Raw genomic sequence first — 19438 nt, forward strand, 5'->3', positions numbered from 1 at the left:
CCTAATCATGTTTAAAATAAAGAATAAAGACAAATATGCGATAAACAATGTCACTCTATTCGTTTTTGTTAAGTACTGAAGTTGAAACTCTTTCATGTTGAAAAAGAAATTCTTGAAATTTTTGGTGCAAGAGACTCCATGATTTTCACTTAAAATTTGAAATATATGCAATTAGAATTCTTAATTTCTAAATATCAACGAATAGTGATAATGAAGAAACTCCTCACCTAAATGAACTATAAGCCCAAATTTACGTGGGGCTTCAAAGTTCAAGAAATATTGTACGCCTTTGGAACCTTCTGAAGCAATTCTTTCGCCATTTTCTTGTATAGATCGGTTTCTGAATAGAGGTATGGTAACACAATAAAGAATACTGCAAGGCATTGTGCAATACCCGTATGCTGTTATTAGATCTCGGTAATTGGTTTATAATTCTTTCTTAAACATTTCAAGACTCAATAGAAAATGTTGGTTGCATCATTATCCCTCTACTGCCTCCTGCTTGGTCATGAAACTCATTTGAAAAAAGGTGATGTACTCTGGTGGCAAATGTCACTCATCGGACAATTCAATAAATTCTTCGACAACGTCAATTAAAGGAAGCAAAGTTAATGCGGGAAAAGATTTGATCTTTTAATTAAATACCCCATCTTCTCTATACCGTTCTCCTAGTCCTAGGTCCAATATTTTCCTAAATTAGACTGAGATAAATGAAAGTGACATAAACTTATTGTTACATCTTGAAAGTTTTCTACAAAAGCTTTCAGAGCTCCTAATTCATTCAGTCAACTAAGAGCTTGGATTAAGTTGCGGTTTGCATTGCAACAAATATGTGAATAGATTAACCTAAGTTTCCTTTGTCTCATCCGGAAGCAGGGGCAAAATTATGGGAACACTATGTGTACCTCCTTGAAATACAGCTGATAATATATTGATGGAGTTACTGTAAAATTCCCATCTGCTGCCCAGTTAGGAAAACCAACCAAAATTATTCCTTTGCTGTCGATTTGGTGGTGCATTTTTAGGTTTTTGTCTGCATCGACGTATATTTCTTCCCAATGATGATAAAGTTGGCATGAGGAGCATTGTAAACCGATCTTCTATAGCGATCTTTCCTCCAATAAGCTCCAATAAGACTTCTTACAGGTTTGCATGCTGAAACTGAAATAGTTTTTAATTCAGATAGAACTTCAACATAACATGTTTCATCAAAGTTTTTCTTATGGAATTGGTAGCTTTAATTTTCCTGGTCAATAAATACTTTTCCTCGTGTTAGATTTTCTGAACTTCTCCATTTTTTTAATTATAAAATCTGGGATGTAGTAGACATTTGCAGTTCACACTGCTCAAGTAACTAAATTTTCAGGCTTAATTTACTATTTACTTTGAAAAATAATATACCTTTTATCAAATTTTAAATATACTACGTATTTGCTTGTCCAGAGCTACTAAATGTGTTTGAGCACAATTATGGTTACTATATATTACATTGTCTAGAGCTGTGAGATGTATGGGTTTTCAATTTACTATAGCAAAAAATAGCTTGAAAATATACTGTCGAAAAGAATAATTGTAGAGCTATTGGATGCTTTAATGTGCACTTAGCTATAACAACCAAATGTTATGAAGTATGTTCTTAAAAATAAGATGTGCTCTGAAGAAGTAAATCTAAAACATTCAGTTGTTCGTAAAAAAAATTGCAGGGGCTCAGTAAATACTTTAGTGGGGAGGGTTTGGGGTGGGAGGAATTGCCACTCGTCCCCGGGGCCAGTCCGACTTTATGGAGATAAGGAAGTCACTCTTGCTTTAATGGTTGTGACGAGAGAAGTTAAATGAATATTCATGATACAGCTTCTGAAATATTATACCGTATCATTTCCTGAATCTAATTTGGTAACCGTTGATGTTCTAATAAATATTGCTAACCTAATTCATTATTAGTTGATTTGCAGTCGCTAGTAGCACTAGCATTACAATAAAGTAGCCTTTGTGGTTGAAAGATTGATTAGTAACGAAAGTTGAGTATTATCTTTGATTAATGGATAATCAATGATGGATATTATTATTATTATTATTATTATTATTATTATTATTATTATTATTATTAATATTAATATTATTATCATTATTATTACTTTCTATGCTACAACCCTAGTTGGAAAAGCAGGATGCTATAAGCCCATGAGCACCAACAGGGAAAATAGCCCTGTGAAGAAAGTAAATAAGAAAAACTACAAGAGAATTCTAAGAACAATGATATTAGAATTAATCTTTCAAATAAAAACTATATAAACTTGAAAATAACAAGAGGAAAAAAAAAAATCAAAATAACGAGAGGAAGAGAAACTACATATAATTGTGTGCCCGAATGTACCCTCAAGCAAGAGATCTCTAACCTAAGACAGTGGAAGACCATGGCACAGAGGCTATGACACTACCCAAGACTAGAGAACAATAATTTGATTTTGGAGTGTCTTTCCCCTAGAAGAGCTATTTACCGCGGAACCTTGAAAATAAGTCAGAGTAGAAAATTAGTTGTATTGGGGTAAATGATACCACTATTAAATTTTAGTAAAACCCTTGAGATTTTTTTTTATTGATAAATCTTATAAAAAGTTACTTAGTATAAGAACGATTTAATTAACCAAAATTTTGTCATGAAAGTAGGATATGCTTATTTTCCTAAAATATATTCTTCTCTAATTTGCGGGAAAAAAGTACATGCACAGATGGCATAAGCACAATATGATTCCCTAAGCTAATGCCCTGACTGTAAGTTATCAATGAATATATATGATTTCTAGTAGCCTTATCTAGAAAAAAATTACATACCTTGGAGATCAAGCTGACTTCTTATCAATTTCATGCACAACGTCCCAACAGTATAATCTTGATTCTGTATGATAAAGTCCCTCTTTACAGCGTCTTTTCTAAGTGATCAGGTGGCCAAGTTAGTATAGCTATCCTTGAAATTCTAGTTTGAGGTATTCGACCAATGGCCATGCCAGTTCCTCGCCATAATTTCTACAGAAAATGCTGTAAGTGGGGAAAGCAGAAAACAAAATAACAAAATATCTTGAAAATAAGTCTTTGGCTGTCCTTTTTATCACTGAATCACACAACTGAGGATCGATGCACTTGTAGTCCTGAAAATTTTGTCACTCTTTAGATTGTAATTTCTGAGCTTTTTTCTCTATCCCCTGACATGTCGTGTTAGATGTTTATTCTTTAACAATTGTGTTTCTTTCTTTCTATCGTTCTTCATTTCTTTATAAACATTTTCAGTATTTCTAAAATGAATGGCCTTCCACTCCAGTGCTTGTCTTAGGCCGTCAATTTTAGTTCCTAGCGTCTCACTATCCACCCAGAAAAGGAATTTCTCCCGAATGGCACCATGAAACACCTTCACTTGATCATTCTAACCTGGAACCATTCGAAATTTGTGTGAAGTCAAGACAAGATGTTCATTATATGTAACTAGAAATAAGGTATTTGGAGCACTGTATTTCAGTTCTCTCCATTTGATATAAACTTATCTTTTATGATCTCCATCAAAAGAGGAGGTTTCACTCATATAATTCATACAATTTCTATTACATTCCTGTTCACGAAAATATCTTGGTTGATTTCAAAACAAACGTGAAAATCATCCTACAGAGCACTTCCGTACTGATCATATTAATTGGAAAGCTTGAGGTATGTGGAGGACTACATAACATAGAGATCTAGTAGTATAACGTCGACCCGGGCAAATATTGGTATAAGGATCCTTAGGAAACACCTTTCAAACACCAAAAAGACAATGACTCGCTAATTACAGCTATTTTTTTTTTCAAAATATCACATTACTTGGATTAGCATTTAAATCCAACAAAATAATCCCGTTATCTATACTCTGTGATAACTATCTCCAATTTTGTCATAGAGCCTTGGTAACTATCAAGCAAATTAAAGCTTTTGTGATAAAGCGTAATTACGGCTGATGTCGCACCCACGTATAATTGTCAACTTAAACTTAATACATATAATTTCCACGTTGTCCAATGATGATTCCAGCTTTTTAATGTTAAGTTTTTGGAGATAGGCTCTCGCATACACTGATTCATTCATCACAATTGCTCCAGGATGATTTTTGGTGGTTGATTCCTTCGTGATTTCCCTTCGGTGTAGAGCTTGCAGTGTTGTATGCAGTTTCTGTCCCATAAGGGCTTCATCTGGTAATATATTGCTTGCACTAGGCTTAGCGGTTGTGCGATAGTTTAGAAGAAAATCTTGGAGTCTTTATTCTGTAGTTGCCCCGTCCTGTGCTTTCAATAGAGTGCGCTTGAATGTGTCCACAAAATGCTCAACAAGAACGTTGGACTGAAGGTGATATGCAGGTGAACGTATATGCTGGCAGTAAAATGTTTCGAACAAGTCTGAAATGAATTTCGTCCCATTGTTCGAAATGAGGATCTCAGGTAACTTGTGCTGGGTGAATAGACGTTTGAGTGTTGGCCTGACCAAAATCAGTTTTCTTCCTGTACTGGATGGAAATACTGCAACCCAGCAAAATTTTGGGCCAGCATAGAAGACTACTAGCCATGTAAAGCAAGATGCCTTTCTTAGAGACAAAAATTAATATTAATGGCTTATGATCCATCAACCAAATCAAGTGTAATCCGTATAGGAACTTGTGAAACTTTTTTGACCACCAACAGTAGAGCTAAGGCCTTCCTTTTACTTCAGCTGTATTTCAACTCTTCACAGAGTGGCACAGTCATTGATGAAGACAGTAATGTACTTCTGATTGGCAATGGAATCCTTGGCAAAATTAGCAACACGACTGTTTTAATTGTTAACTGAATCATATTTATGGAACTGTTTAGCACGGCAAAATCCCTTTTTATGACTAAATTAGTTACATTTCTAACATCTGTTTCGTTTGTATGGACAAAAACGGACAAGGTCTTATTCACCATAACTCCAACAAGTTGTGGGTGGTTCGTGATTATCAATTGGTCTGCATGGTATGACTCGTGGCTGTGGTCTGCTGAATGAATTTCTCTGATATGACTAAGTATTGTTTATATGACCCTTATGGACTGCATTCAAAACATTGGGTGCCGATTAATTGCTTTCTGAAATCATAGCGGTGTCATGTTTGAGATTAAGGAAGTATTAACAGTCTGTGGGGATTTGCTGGAATGCAATGCTTGGATCTTGCTCAATCCTGGCTAGTATGCATGCATGACTACCACTGTCGATCGATGAACGCATGCCACAAACCAAAATTAAACATTTGAATTGATCACTTGTTAATGAGTCGAGCTTGAACCATTCACAGTCATGTCTCACAATGCCGGCATACTTGACAAAGTCATCTCCCTACAACTTGCAAGGTTCAAGCATTGAAATCTGATGTTGAACAAGGAGGACTGTTCACCAAAAATTTCTTTGAGAATGCAAACCATTTCGTCGGAAGTAGAATTGCATGGCACCTTTTGAAGAATAAAGTTGTAAGATTTGTCGTGTTCAATAGATCCTAATTTGCACAGCTAAGTACGAACTTTCCATGATTGAATTGTCCTGTGATGAGAATTCAGCTTCAAAAAATATCTGCAAAGAGCCCGAAAAAATGCTTCAAATGTAAGAGAAACTGCAGGGTCGAAATGGAACTCAATGATTATCATAGCAATATATTCAATTTTTGGGGCACTGGTTTGTATGCTGGGAAGCTTATGAGTTTGAGTTTATGTTGTATTAATATGTGAATATCCTCTGAACACATGATTCAAAATGATCCTCGTCGCCAGATGTCACAATTGATAACAATTACGAGACACAAAAGCACTGACTGCTATAAATCAGACACATAATGCTATTAGAAAAACACCTGAGGCATCCGGCGAGCATACACCAAGATGTATCCAACAGTATGCATAAAAGCCCAGGACCCAGCCAGATTAAATCGATTCGGGCTGTTTGAAAACAAACGGGCCAGTAGGGAATAAGCTGTAGTTTTCACACAATGACACTACCAACAAATAAAGAGTAATTAAGGGTGTGAATGAGTGACCCTAAAATGAAGTCAACACCAAGCAGCTGTTGAGGAACACAATAATAACTCTACTGAAGATCATAAAGATCCAATTGAATTACTTCAGGAATCGGCATCTGCTGATGTGAAAATTGATGCGATATGTGATTCTGAAGATAGAGAATAAGATAAAGACCTAAATACATTATTCCAATTCTTTATTATCAACTCATGAAAGATAACTTTTTTTTTGCAAGAGGTCTGTTTTGATCTATGTCTTAATAGAATGCATAAAAAGTTGGAAAGAGTAAAAGCTAGAATACAAAGATTTGGTACTGCAAGTCTATGTTTGCAATATGTGTAGATGATTGAATAACTGCTCCAATTGATCCAAACTGATAGAACTAGGTATAAGAACAGACATTTGAATAAAGTGTAAGCCATGCTACCTTGTTTATCTGCAGTCAGGAGCAGGCTATATGAAAAACCATGCCAAAACAAATTTGCAGCAAATTCTTCAACTTGCAGAGTAGCCTACCAGTGCGCATACAGTATTCTTATTTTTAACACCCTGTCATCTGAAAAGTTGCAGCTTGGATGAATTGTAATCTGATATCCTTGTATTGTTATTGCAAGCTAAGCTACAACCCTAGTTGGAAAAGCAAGAGGTTATAAGCCCAAGACCTCCAACAGGGAAAAGTAGCAAAGTGAGGAAAGGAAACATGGAAATACATGAACTATGATAAAAAGTAATGAACAATAAAAAAAATATTCTATGAACAGCAACAGCATTGAATTGGATTTTTCATATATAAACTATAAAAACTTAAAAAAAAAAAACAAGTGGAAGAGAAACAAGATAGAATAGCATGCCCGAGTGTACTCAACCAAAAGAATTCCACCCTAAGACAGTGGAAGACCATAGTACAAAGGCTATGGTACTAAACTAGATGAGAGAACAATGGTTTTGGAGTGTCCTTCTCCTAGTGGAGCTGTTTGCTAAAGCTAGAGAGTCTCTTCTACCCTTACCAAAAAGAAAGTAGCCACTGAACAATTATATTGAGTGAAGAATAATTGTTTGGTAATCTCAGTGTTGTCAGATGTATGAGGACTGAGGAGAAATATAAAGAATAGGCCAGTTTATTCGATGGATGTGCAGGCAAAGAGAAAATGAGCTGTAACCAGAGAGAGGATACAATAAAGTACTGTCTGGCCAGTTAAAGAATCCAATAACTCTGTAGCGGTAGTATCTCAACACTGGCAAGAGCTTATGAAATTTATGAGGCTTAGCATTCAGAGTAGCTTCAAGCCATGCCAGCCTTTTTTATGTTTATTGTTCTATGAAGTAACTAATAGGCATTCATTATGACATCAGACCAGCTTGTAACACAGAGATATGTCCCGTGCTGGGAAGATAAGACATTAAAAGGCCGTCAAGAGTTGAGTAGGATACCTCTCGAACTCCACTTCAGACAAGGTAGAATTTTTGGTTGACAATATTTGGAAATGTATTGAAAAGAACAATGCACTTATGTGTACATTTAAGAAGAATGGATAGGACATTGGAATTTACAGAAAATTAACTAGCAGATTAATATTATACCTACCATTTTGCATTTAGTAAGTAATATTATGCACAATAATACCAGAAAAGGTAAAACTCATGAGAAATATTGTTTTCTTAAAAGGTTGATATGTATCTTAAGAATAGTTCCACAACTACCCAGAGCTAATGAATGTTTAAAACATTTAATTTCTTGGTTGTGTTCAGTATACAGTATAAAAAAAAAATAATAACTCAGCATGCTTGCAGTATTTTATTTATAGTTAGATACTGTATGGAGACTTAAATTGTATTACATGTTTTGAGTAACAGTTTAACAGTTTTCTAATAATAGAGAACAAAGCACAAAGTTCTTCTCACTTGGTTATTTTTCAACTTAAACTTTTGAAAGAATTCATAGGAAATAGTACATTTTTAATTGCACTTTCTGAAATGTTTTTCCCTTTAAATTTTTGCTTTCCTTTTTTTCTTAGCAACTATGCAACTTAAGGTTTGTATTTATATAAAGAAATATTCTTTTGCAATATTTCTAAATCCACCCTTATATTTTTGCTAGACTGACTGGAGTATAATGTGCCTTACAAATAAAAAAAAAACACCCACGGATATCATAACAGGTAGAGATAAGAAAACATATTCTTGAATTAAAAATTAGATGATTTAGCTCCCCATCCAGAGAAACAAAGTCTGATTCAATCTTTAAGACCTTTATGAATATAATTTGGTGTTATAGTGGATGTCATAGTACTTAAGAGAAGACTGCTTTCTAGCTTTGGTAACCAAGAAGATTTTATTTTTTCAGCATTCAATTTTCACCCGATTAGTCTGGAATCTAACACACGTAAGATAATGAAAAAGATGCTCATTAAAAGACTAGTTTAGCCATTGGAAATGAAGGTATGAATTTTTGCCTTATAAAGTTTTGTTGAATACACTTAACAATGGATATATTACTCTAACTCGAGAATTAGTAAAATGTCAACTTCAATTAGTTTTTTTTTTATGAGATAATCAGAATCTCAACATGCCTTAGAGGTAGACGATGGACGAAAGATATTTGTTAATTAAGACTGGGTGCATAAGTTAAAGACGTTTCTTTCAATAAAATGTTGACCAACCAAATTGTGAATATTGCTCGGTGTCCCTGACCCTGAGATACTTACTGGTAGAATGTCCAGTTATGGGGATCATTGTTATTGTTTTCCTTTTGAGAATCAACTTGATTCCAGTTACACCTTCTCTTTTACTCTTGGACGGAAGGAAATGCTGGTACCAATAGTATTTCTAAATTCACATTGGAATCTATTTTATTTTACTTCGAATCAGAGCAATCGACACATATAAAAGCTTTTCTTTTCTTAAATTAGTTATTAGTTATGTATCTTCATATAAATGTTTAGATAAGTAATCAATCTTATATCTCGTAAAGTTGCAATGAATTCAAGTCCTGTTAAAAGGTATATGTAAAAGTGCCTTTTAAACTCAATGAAACAATTAAATTAAAAAAAAATTTCTTCTGTAAAATGAGGAAATATGCGTATTTATTCACAGGTTTCCTATGAAGTGAAATATTTTTTTTTTATCTTGATTTTAGGGGAAACTTTTGATTATTATTAGTAAGAATTGGCGAATCTTTAGGAATTTTGAAATTAATATTTTTAAGGGCATTTATTTAATCTTTTGAGATCAAATCATGAAATTCCTTTTATGATAACTTGTAAGTTTTTTTGTTTTCAAAGTAAAAGCGTTTCAGCTTTAGTACAAAACAAAATTAGTTGAAATACCTATTTTGTCGTATATTATCCATTTCTAGAAAACTTTCCCTGCAAACACCATGTAGCAGTAACTCATGAATAGATTCATAAAACATATTCAAAGTGAGATAACATTACCATTTACTGTAGGGTTCATGTCATGTATATTATGATTTTATTTGTATAATTTACGTGATATAATTTTTATCAAAGAGATTTAAATTGAATTATGATAAATGAACATGGAATTATTAGCAAGTTTCTTATAATTTCATATAGGAATAAACAGATGAACACCAAGAATAAGGAAATAGAAAATATGATTGATATTTTTGTATTAATCTGAATGCTTTATGGATAGTAACATACTCGTATATAATAGAGAAAAGGCAACGTTGAAAAAAAAAAAAAAGTCCCCGTTTTGAAGCAATGAAAAAGGCATTTCTTTCATCATCAGTTGTTTAGTTCCCAAATATTTTCGTAAAAACCTAATGTTTTGGCTCTGCAAGATCTCTAAGCGAAATCATGTATCAAGTCATGTAAGATGACTAGATATAATTGTTTTATCAATTTAATATTCATTCCTAACCATATTTGGGACATTACATTATGTTTGTATGGTCATATAACTGGCTTATGATATTTATTTTAAATGGGAAAGATGTGTTATCAGTTAGTTAAAACATGATCCTATTATCGAATAATTTTTGATAAGAGATTCTATGAATTTTGTGATTTTTATAGTGTATGTGTTCTTCATCCTTCAGCAAAGAAACCCTATTCATCTTTATTAGGTTTCTTTGAGGGTTGGAGTTACTTAACTTTGCCGGTTGATTACACGTAGAGCCTCTGTTTTTACCTTTCCTTGAATACAGTTACTCTACTTTACATTAGGGAATTCACTGGAGCATGGAACTCTGCTATATAAAGCCGATCTTCTGTGAACGGTAACACTCCGGCTTAGGTAGCACCTGGAACGGGATCCCGGGCACTGTTCCTGACGGCTGCTGAGCATTTTCTCTCCCTTCGAAGAATTTCGACGACGTAGGTGTCAAAGAAAACCAATCTGTGTTTTAGATACTATTTTTCATTTGTATGGCAAAGTTCTATATTATGTATTTTATATGTTATAGTCACATAATGGTACTGTTTGACCTGTGTTTTCTGTTATAAAATATTCTTGTCAGTAATATTGCTACACCATGTTGCATTCGCAAAAGTTACCCATTAATTATGAAGTGCTGTCAAATCTACTATTTTGTTTTCCTTTCTTTTTTTAGATTTGGTAGAATTAGATGAAAATCATAGGGAAATATTTCTTCGTATTTCCCTAGTGAAAACACTAATTATTATAATACTTATTTGATATGTTCAAATTTATCTATTGTTTATTTGAACATATGCTAATCTTGGATCATTTCATTTTTCAGTATGATAATACAAAATGGCAATAATATAGGATAATTTTGATGAAAAGTATAACTGTTATTGTTTTGTTTTAATTACGGCTATAGAATTTAATGAAAATAATTATTAAAGAATAGCCAAATGTTTTGACTGTGAGTATGTAACTGCTGTAGTAAATTGTAATAACTTTGCTAATTGTCTTTATTTTCATCAGATGGGCTACTGGGACGAGCAATCCAACATGGGTGGCAGTGACCTCCTTCCCTCTACGAACCCATACGGTAACTACACCGTTGTCGACAGGGTTCCACGAGAGATTCTGGGTTACGTTCACGATCATTGGTATCAATTTCCTCCCATGAACCCTCTGTGGTACAACTTAGTAGGAGTATTTATGGTTGTTATGGGTACTCTTGCAGTCTGTGGTAACTTTGTTGTTATCTGGGTCTTCATGAACACCAAATCTCTTAGGACTCCATCAAACATGTTTGTCGTAAGTCTGGCCACTTCCGATTTCATCATGATGTCATTCATGGTTCCTCCAACTTTGGTAAACTGTTACTATCAGATGTGGGCTTTCAGTGGTCTCTTTTGTGAGATCTATGCTCTTATAGGCTCAATCTGTGGCTGTGCCTCTATTTGGGCCATGGTTTTCATTACTCTGGATCGTTACAACGTCATTGTTAAGGGTATTGCAGCAAAACCATTAACCAGCTCTGGTGCTTTGCTACGAATTCTATATGTTTGGGGCCACACTTCACTTTGGTGCATGCTTCCATTTTTCGGGTTCAATAGGTATGTTCCTGAAGGTAACATGACTGCCTGTGGTACAGACTACCTCTCTGATGATCTGTGGGGCCATCTTTACTTGTACTTCTATGGTTTTGATTGCTTCGTTCTTCCTCTGTTCATTATCGTTTATTGCTACACATTCATCTTGAAGGCTGTTGCTACTCACGAGAAACAGATGCGCGAACAGGCCAAGAAGATGGGAGTCAAGTCTTTGAGAAATGACCCAGAAGCCAAGAAGACATCTAACGAATGCCGACTGGCCAAAGTAGCCCTCATGACTGTTTCACTTTGGTTCATGGCATGGAGTCCTTACTTTGTTATCAATTTTGTAGGCATGCACTACAAGCCTTTCATTACACCTCTCTTCACCATCTGGGGCTCGGTTTTCGCCAAGGCCAATGCTGTGTACAACCCTATTGTTTATGCCATCAGTCACCCCAAATACCGAGCTGCAATGGAGAAGAAACTGCCTTGTCTTTCTTGTGCTACTGAAAGGGACGAGGAATCCGCTGTGTCTGAGACAACCTCGACTAATGAGAAGTGTTAGATGGGACTTTACTGATGGCTATGAACAAAAACAATCGATCACTAGTTGGGATGTTCCTTAAAATTGATGTATACATCTGACATTATTCAAATAACCTTTTAAATAAATCCTTGCATTTTTAAAATCTTTTATTATATCCATTATCATATGCTGTCTGACCTTTTATATCTTGTTATACTTAAAATTAGAAAAAATATAGCTGTTAATAACTATTCAAAGATAACATTTGGTAGTTCTTAAATTTTTTTCATTAATTTTCATAAATTCACATATCCATAATTCATAAAATTATAAACTAAAATCTTTATTAAAAACATAAAAGTTGTTATTGTGTTGCCCTACATATGCTAACAGTTATTTCAGTTACTAAATCATTGTTTTACTTCGGGATCTAAGAGTTGTACAATGAAGTTAAATTCCAGAATATAGTCTAGCACAGCTAAAATGAAAGAATATAACATGTATATTAATATGGAACAATCAACAAAGCAATCTCACAAATTAAAAGTATTTATTTTGAGTCATTTTAGATGTTGTTTTTCTGTAAGAAATTTCTGCTTTTCAATGATAGAACAGTTATTTACCATGTATATATGCTTGAGTTGATGAACCATGATTTTTCAAATAGTTCACCCTGGCTGAGAGACCTACATGATTTGGAGTCAGGGTTTGAAGAGGTCCATCTGAGGTTATTATTAGTAGTTTATAGACCTTTATCAGCAAAACCCAAACGGTATTTTCATCCCCAAAATGTTTCGACGCTGATATCAAGGTCATTGTACTTATCACAGCCAATTAAGATTCTGTTGGTCTTTGCTCCCTACACAATCTAGCAACAGTCACTTTGGATTTTCCCATTTTAGTTATCAATATAGAATTCATACTTTAGAGTTCAGCTAACTTACTCTTTTTTCGTATGTTTATAATTTTTTTTTCACGTAAAAAAATATTCCTCTAAAATAGTTGCTTAGTTTACCAGGAATACCTGTAACAAAACTATTCTTCTGTGCAATTCAAGTTCCTATGACCTAGTAGGTTATATTTTGTGGAATGTTTTCTGTTAGCAAATTAGCCTGGGCTATCAATATTAAAACTTTTAATTCAAGTTAAAGAAATTTCTCATCATTCATATGTATTTGTTTGCATTTAGAGCGCTGATGAAAAATTAAAATTTCAATGTATCCCTTAACTTGGCTATGGTTGCCGGATTGCAAATAAACTTGAGACAATTTTTCAATGTTCTGGCCTAAGGATCTATTCTAGAGCCTTCAAGAAGTCATCTGTTAAGAGCTTACGGTATATGTTGTCAGTGCTGATTTACCTTTTAGATTTGAAAAAAAAAACGAAGTTAAGGCTGCAATATAGAGTGAAATTCAACTAGAGCATCAAACTGTACGATATTTACAAATCTGATAGTAGTTGGGCCTCCGTACCTTCTTCTGTTCGTCTCAATAAAGAAATTGATAGCGTTAATCAAAAGTAATAAAATTAAGGTGTTGCCTTTAGTTACCTTCTTGGATGAATGTAGAATCATTACTATACAACAAACTATTAATCAAGAAGTGTCTCTGACCAGGAAGTGAAGAGACAATTTTTGGATTATGTTCAGACATGAAGATTCTAAAACACCTAGGGGAATGTACTGGGCATTTGTCCATGGGGATTGCTCCCATGACGGTAGATTCTCGAAGAATACATGTGTTTTTACAGTAAAGTTGACTACCATAGGCAATTCCTGTTGGGGCTGCTTCCATCTTGAGCTTTAGTAATTTTACAATTTACTTGAAAGATTTAGTACATTAAGGAACATTTCTCTTAGGTCTCTGCCAATATTCATATTCAAGATAATGAATTAGCCAACAAAGCAGCAAGAGCTGTAATATTACTAAGAACAAATATCAAGCAAGTTGGTCTTCTCCAATTTTGATCAGCAATGAAAAGTATAAGAAAATAAGATTAAAAATTGAGCATTGTCCATAGATTATCACCAAATGGTAGAAGAAAAATCGTACTGTTCGGCTAAGGATGAGTCAAACTTGCTTGCTTCATGGACTTTATTTCGAGGGGGAAGTGCACCAATCTACGTAAATTGTGATTTTCCTTTTACTATTTAACACACATAAGTATGGGACCAAAAACAGTATGGGAGACATATTACATCCTAACATGGACCCTATTGATATTATGGGTTACTTACAAGACATTGTTATGATAGGATTTAGATATATGCAATTATAGCACAATAAAACGTAATACATACTATAATTTTTGGAATGAATGACTTTATCTTTTATTCAGTTATTGGAGGCTACGTATTAAATGTTTGTAGTTATTTTACTTTAAGTTAGTTCCTATTTTTAAAGGAATTGTTCATTCATCTATCTTACTGCATCCTTCACAACAATTATTTAAGTATTAACCGAAGATCTGAATGTACCTTTGGGCTCCATTAGTTTAGATGAAACCTAAATACCATATTCCTCTCCATTCTATTCTAGATCTCCCTAACAAGTCCATAAAGTGATTTTCTTTGGCTATCTGATTTTCAATCCCGAAAATTAACTCAAGACACCTTATTAAAAGTTCACTTAATTTTGTTCTAGAACGTAAAAAAAAAATTTGGTTATATGCAGACATCTGAAAGTAATTTAGAATAAGAGTAAAAAGTATATACTGTACATGTTTATCCATAAATTTCTAAACTCATTATAGTAATAAAACGTTATTTTATCCCACTTTAATTGGATTCCTATAAATCCAAAATGCACTGCACAAAAAAGCCCATAAAAAAAAATTATTTAAATGTATATTCAGACGTATAGTGAATTACTCAATTCTGTCTGGGGAGAGTTTGAGCTAGATTTTGCAAAAGTTACGTTGTTTTTTTCTTCAGTTCCCAGTTTTAGAAATTTGGAAGGACACCTGTATCCTAGCTTCATATAATATTGAACACATTTTTTTCCAGTGATAGAGTAGACATATTTAAGAGGAATATTTGTTGAGTGCCCATTCTGATCTTATTGGCAAATTGACTGTAAACATGCTTCATAATAACTATGAATGCTTTGATAACCTTCCTTAGATCCGGTTTGTTAATATTTAAGTAATTAAAATTTGTATTAGATATTTCCCTTAAAAAAATGCTCAGCTTCAATATCGAACATTATTTTTGTTCTAAAGCCTTATGACAAACAAAACGGCTCCTTGAACGTGAGATTACTTGGTTTGCTTCAATAAGTTTCCCAATACATTTTTTTAATTCTTGATATATACTTAAACCTTCTTCATATTTTGCCAGAGTTCTCCCTTCTTCTTATCAAACCACTCCACCTCTTTTTACTATATTGATTCAGAAAAATACCATTGCTATGATTGGGGCTAATCTTAAAAGGCAATTATAGGATATGTGGGGAATAGTTAAAAACCTAATAATGTTGGAGCATAGAGGTTCCAATAGGCTAGCCGTATCAATATTCCAGTTGCAGAAGTATCCAAATCAACTTGGGATAGGACTCTTGGCACTCTGCTGGCCTTTTGGCGGAGTGGATTAAATATGGGATAGTTGTTTTCTTGCAATGGTCCCAGTCCTGTTTAAGAGATTTGTCCTACACCTGAGCCATCCTAATATGGGTATTATTCATTTTAAGCATCATTTTATTGTTATTAGGTACTAAGTTGGCCTGGGAACCAGCCACCCGTTGAGATACTACCACTAGAGAGTCATGGCATCTTTTGACTAGCCAGATAGTACTACATTGGACCCTTCTCTCTGGTTACGGTTCATTTTCCCTTTACCTACACACAGCGAATAGTCTGGCCTATTCTTTACATATTCTCTTCTGTCTTCATACACCTGACAACACTGAGATTATCAAACAGTTTTTCTTTACTCAAGGGCTTACTACACTGTAATTGTTCAGTGGACAAGTTCCTCTTGGTAAAGGTAAAAGAGACTCTTTAGCAATGATAAGAAGCTCTTCTAGGAGAAGGACACGCCAAAATCAAACCATTGTTCTATAGTCAAGGGTAGTGCCATAGCCTCTGTACCATGGTCTTCCACTGTCTTGGCACATCGTTCTATCTAATTTCAGTTCTTCCTGTTTTGTTAAAGTTTATATAATTTATATAGGAGATATTTATTTTAATGTTACCAAGATGCTATAAGCCCAAGGGCTCCAACAAGAAAAAATAGCCCAGTGACGAAAGGAAATAAGGAAATGAATAAACTATATAAGTAATGAACAATTAAAATAAAATAATTTTAAAAACATTAACAACATTAAAACAGATATTTCATGTATAAACTATAAAAGGGCTTATATCAGCCTGTTCAACATAAAAACATTAGCTGCAAGTTTGAACTTTTGAAGTTCTTCTAATTCAACTAACCGATTAAGAAGATCATTCCACAACTTGGTCACAGCTGGAATAAAACGTCTAGAGCCTCATGATGGAGAAGGCCTGACTATTAAAATTAACTGCATCCCTAGTATTACAAACAGGATGGAACTGTCCGGGAAGATCTGGATGTAAACGATGGCCAGAATTTAAAAAAAATCTTATGCAACATGCATAATGAATTAATTGAACGACGGTGCTAAAGATTAATATCTAGATCAGGAATAAAGAATTTAATAGACCGTAAGTTCCCCTCCAACAAATTAAGATGAGAATCAGCAGCTGAAGACCAGATAGGAGAACAATAATCGAAACAAGGTAGAATGAAAGGATTAAAACACTTTTTCAGAATTGATTAATCATCAAATATTTTAAGACTTTCTCAATAAGCCTATTTTTTTGTGCAATTGAAGAAGACACGGATCTAATGTGTTCCTCAAAAGTAAATTTGCCGGCAGGAGGATTTACACCTGAAATTTGAAAGGAGTGATACAATGTTAAAGAACCATTATCAATGCTGAGGACCCACTGTCCTTGACCTACTTACAATCATACTTTGAGTTTGTTAGGATTCAATTTCATACCCCATAATTTGCACTATGCACTAATTTTAGCTAGATCTCTATTAAAGGATTCAGCAACCCCAGATCTACATTCAGGAGTTGGAATGGATGCAAAGAGAGTAGCATTATCTACATATGCAACAAGCTTGTTTTCGAGTCCAAACCACATGTCATGTGTATATGGTACATAAAGTAATGGGCCAAGAACACTACTCTTAGGATCACCAGATATCACATTCCTATACTCCCTATGGTGACCATGAACAACAACTCTTTGCAATCTATTACTTAAAAATTCAATAATGATGCTAAGAAACGACCCACCCACTCCCAACTGTTTGAGTTTAAAAACAAGGGCCTCATGATTAACATGGTCAAACGCAGCACTAAAATCAAGACCAATCATACAAAAATCCTGACCATAATCAATGTATTTCTGTACATCATTGGCGATTGTAAGAAGGGCATCACATGCTCCAAGGCCTTTGCGAAAACCAAATTGCAAATTAGGGAACAGATGATTACCTTCAGCAAACCTATTAAGACGTTTTGCCAAAAGACATTAAAAATCTTTAGATGATATAAGAGTTATGGAAATTGGGCGGTAATCAATTGGATTAATCTACCACAAACACATTTACATAGTGGAGTAACCTTACCAATTCTCCAACAAGTGCTAAAAGCTCCTCTTCTTGCTAAATTGTGCAAAATAACAGATAACTGTGGAGCTAAGAAATCTGCAATCTTTATAAAAAACAAAGGAAAAATACCATTTGGGTATACACACAGTAGTTTTTCCGAGGAGGACTCATTGAAGTTATGGAATCTCGCTAGATTCGATTCGGCTTTGATGGAATTGTGGAAACTTTCTATCATTCTGTTGGCTGCAGTGTTGTAAGCAGTAGTTTAATGTAGGGTAATGCCAAGAAGGTGTCCTGGTGATTTCCACAATTAAGAGGTGAAAGTGGCAACCATGTCTGAAGTAATATGCACTAGGATGCCGAATCTAGCTATTCATTCGACATCCAGAAAGTAATACACCAGTACATAAAGTGGATTCTGCATCTAGCATGTAGATGACTTCAGGCCAGTAAAGGGAGCAAATAAAATCTGTGAAATGTCACAATGTCCTTGTTACATGAAATTGTGCCAATCATGTCGACATGAATCTGGGTAAAAAAGACACGGATTTTGATGAAAAGTGTACAGACACGAACCTGAGTGTCAATGCATTTTTTTAAATTGGAAGTGAAGTACAGAAGCAGACCCAATCTTTTGTATCGTTAGTAATGCTAAATGAATTTAAACTTCAGCACTTATGCAGCTCATTGACATGAGGGGTGTGAATGGCCATAGATTAATTGAATCACTTGTTAGAATATCGAGGCTGGTGTCCACAGGAGTGTCTACTAGTGCTATTGCCACAGTGGAGAGTGGTATTCGTGCTGTCCAGGGCAGCGTCTTCTCAATGTAGAGACATACAGAAAGTTCTGCAGATTTGGTGCTCAGTGACTTTTGTTGGGCTTTTTCCAAAGCCTTTTAATTCATTTCCAGAAGGAAAGTGGCCAGTGTGTTTCTAGAAAGGAGATCAGTGATGGGATTCAGTATACCAGGGATGTGTTGAAGGGTACAGTTCTAATCTGTATGGCTGGACTAGACATCTGGCTGTTGGATGAAGGTGTGTACAAGGGCATATGATCTGGGAGTGATGGGATTGATGGACAGCCAAATATCCTGGTAGTGGGTAATGGTCGAAGGTAAAGTATCTGAAGGTTGCTTCAGAAAATTCTCTCCTGAAAAAGGCAAATCCGGTGATTGGATGAGAACACCCCCCCCCCCATAGAGTGACGTCACTAGCATCAGTGTAGAGTAAGAGGGGTGCACTTAGCACAGAAAAAAATGAAAGGTGTAGCAGTTGCTTGGGATTTTTTTGTGTAGGAGGTCACCTCAATTTTGGACATCTTAGGTCCTTTCCCATAGTACCAAAACCCTACATTCTATTGTGTGGAAGAATAAAGGAAAAATAGCTTAGCCCCTCACCTGTATTAAAACGAGTAATAATTGTATTAGAGATTCTATAGGTGTGAGTAATGCACTATCTGAGCACTTCGAAAATGTATGTATGCTAGAAAAATCTCCAGGACACCATTATAACTTAGACAAGCAATTGTCCCTTGATTTTAGTTTCCCTCTAAACTAGCAACATGCAATTACTCAACTTCTAGCGCTGACGAGAATACTTATAAAATATTAAAACAAGTTTTAAGAAACACTAAACTCCTTATATCAAGTATAATGGATAGGATATGGCATACTAGCTGGGCACAAGTGTATATAAAATCACAACCATTCCACCATTTTTATAACCTGAAAAAATTAGGCCAACTTGACATC

General features: G+C 34.5%; 1 protein-coding gene across 1 annotated transcript; it reads left to right on the top strand.

Moving 5' to 3' along the window:
- The first annotated feature begins 10296 nt into the window (after positions 1-10296).
- Positions 10297-12083, top strand: LOC137637828 (rhodopsin-like). Its single transcript, XM_068369939.1, has 2 exons — positions 10297-10381; positions 10959-12083. The coding sequence occupies exon 2, from the start codon at positions 10959-10961 to the stop codon at positions 12081-12083; it is 1125 nt and encodes a 374-aa protein (XP_068226040.1). The 5' UTR covers positions 10297-10381.
- Positions 12084-19438: the final 7355 nt, after the last annotated feature.

This window comes from Palaemon carinicauda, chromosome 3 (assembly GCF_036898095.1).
Source record: "Palaemon carinicauda isolate YSFRI2023 chromosome 3, ASM3689809v2, whole genome shotgun sequence".
Taxonomy (NCBI): Eukaryota; Metazoa; Arthropoda; class Malacostraca; order Decapoda; family Palaemonidae; genus Palaemon; species Palaemon carinicauda.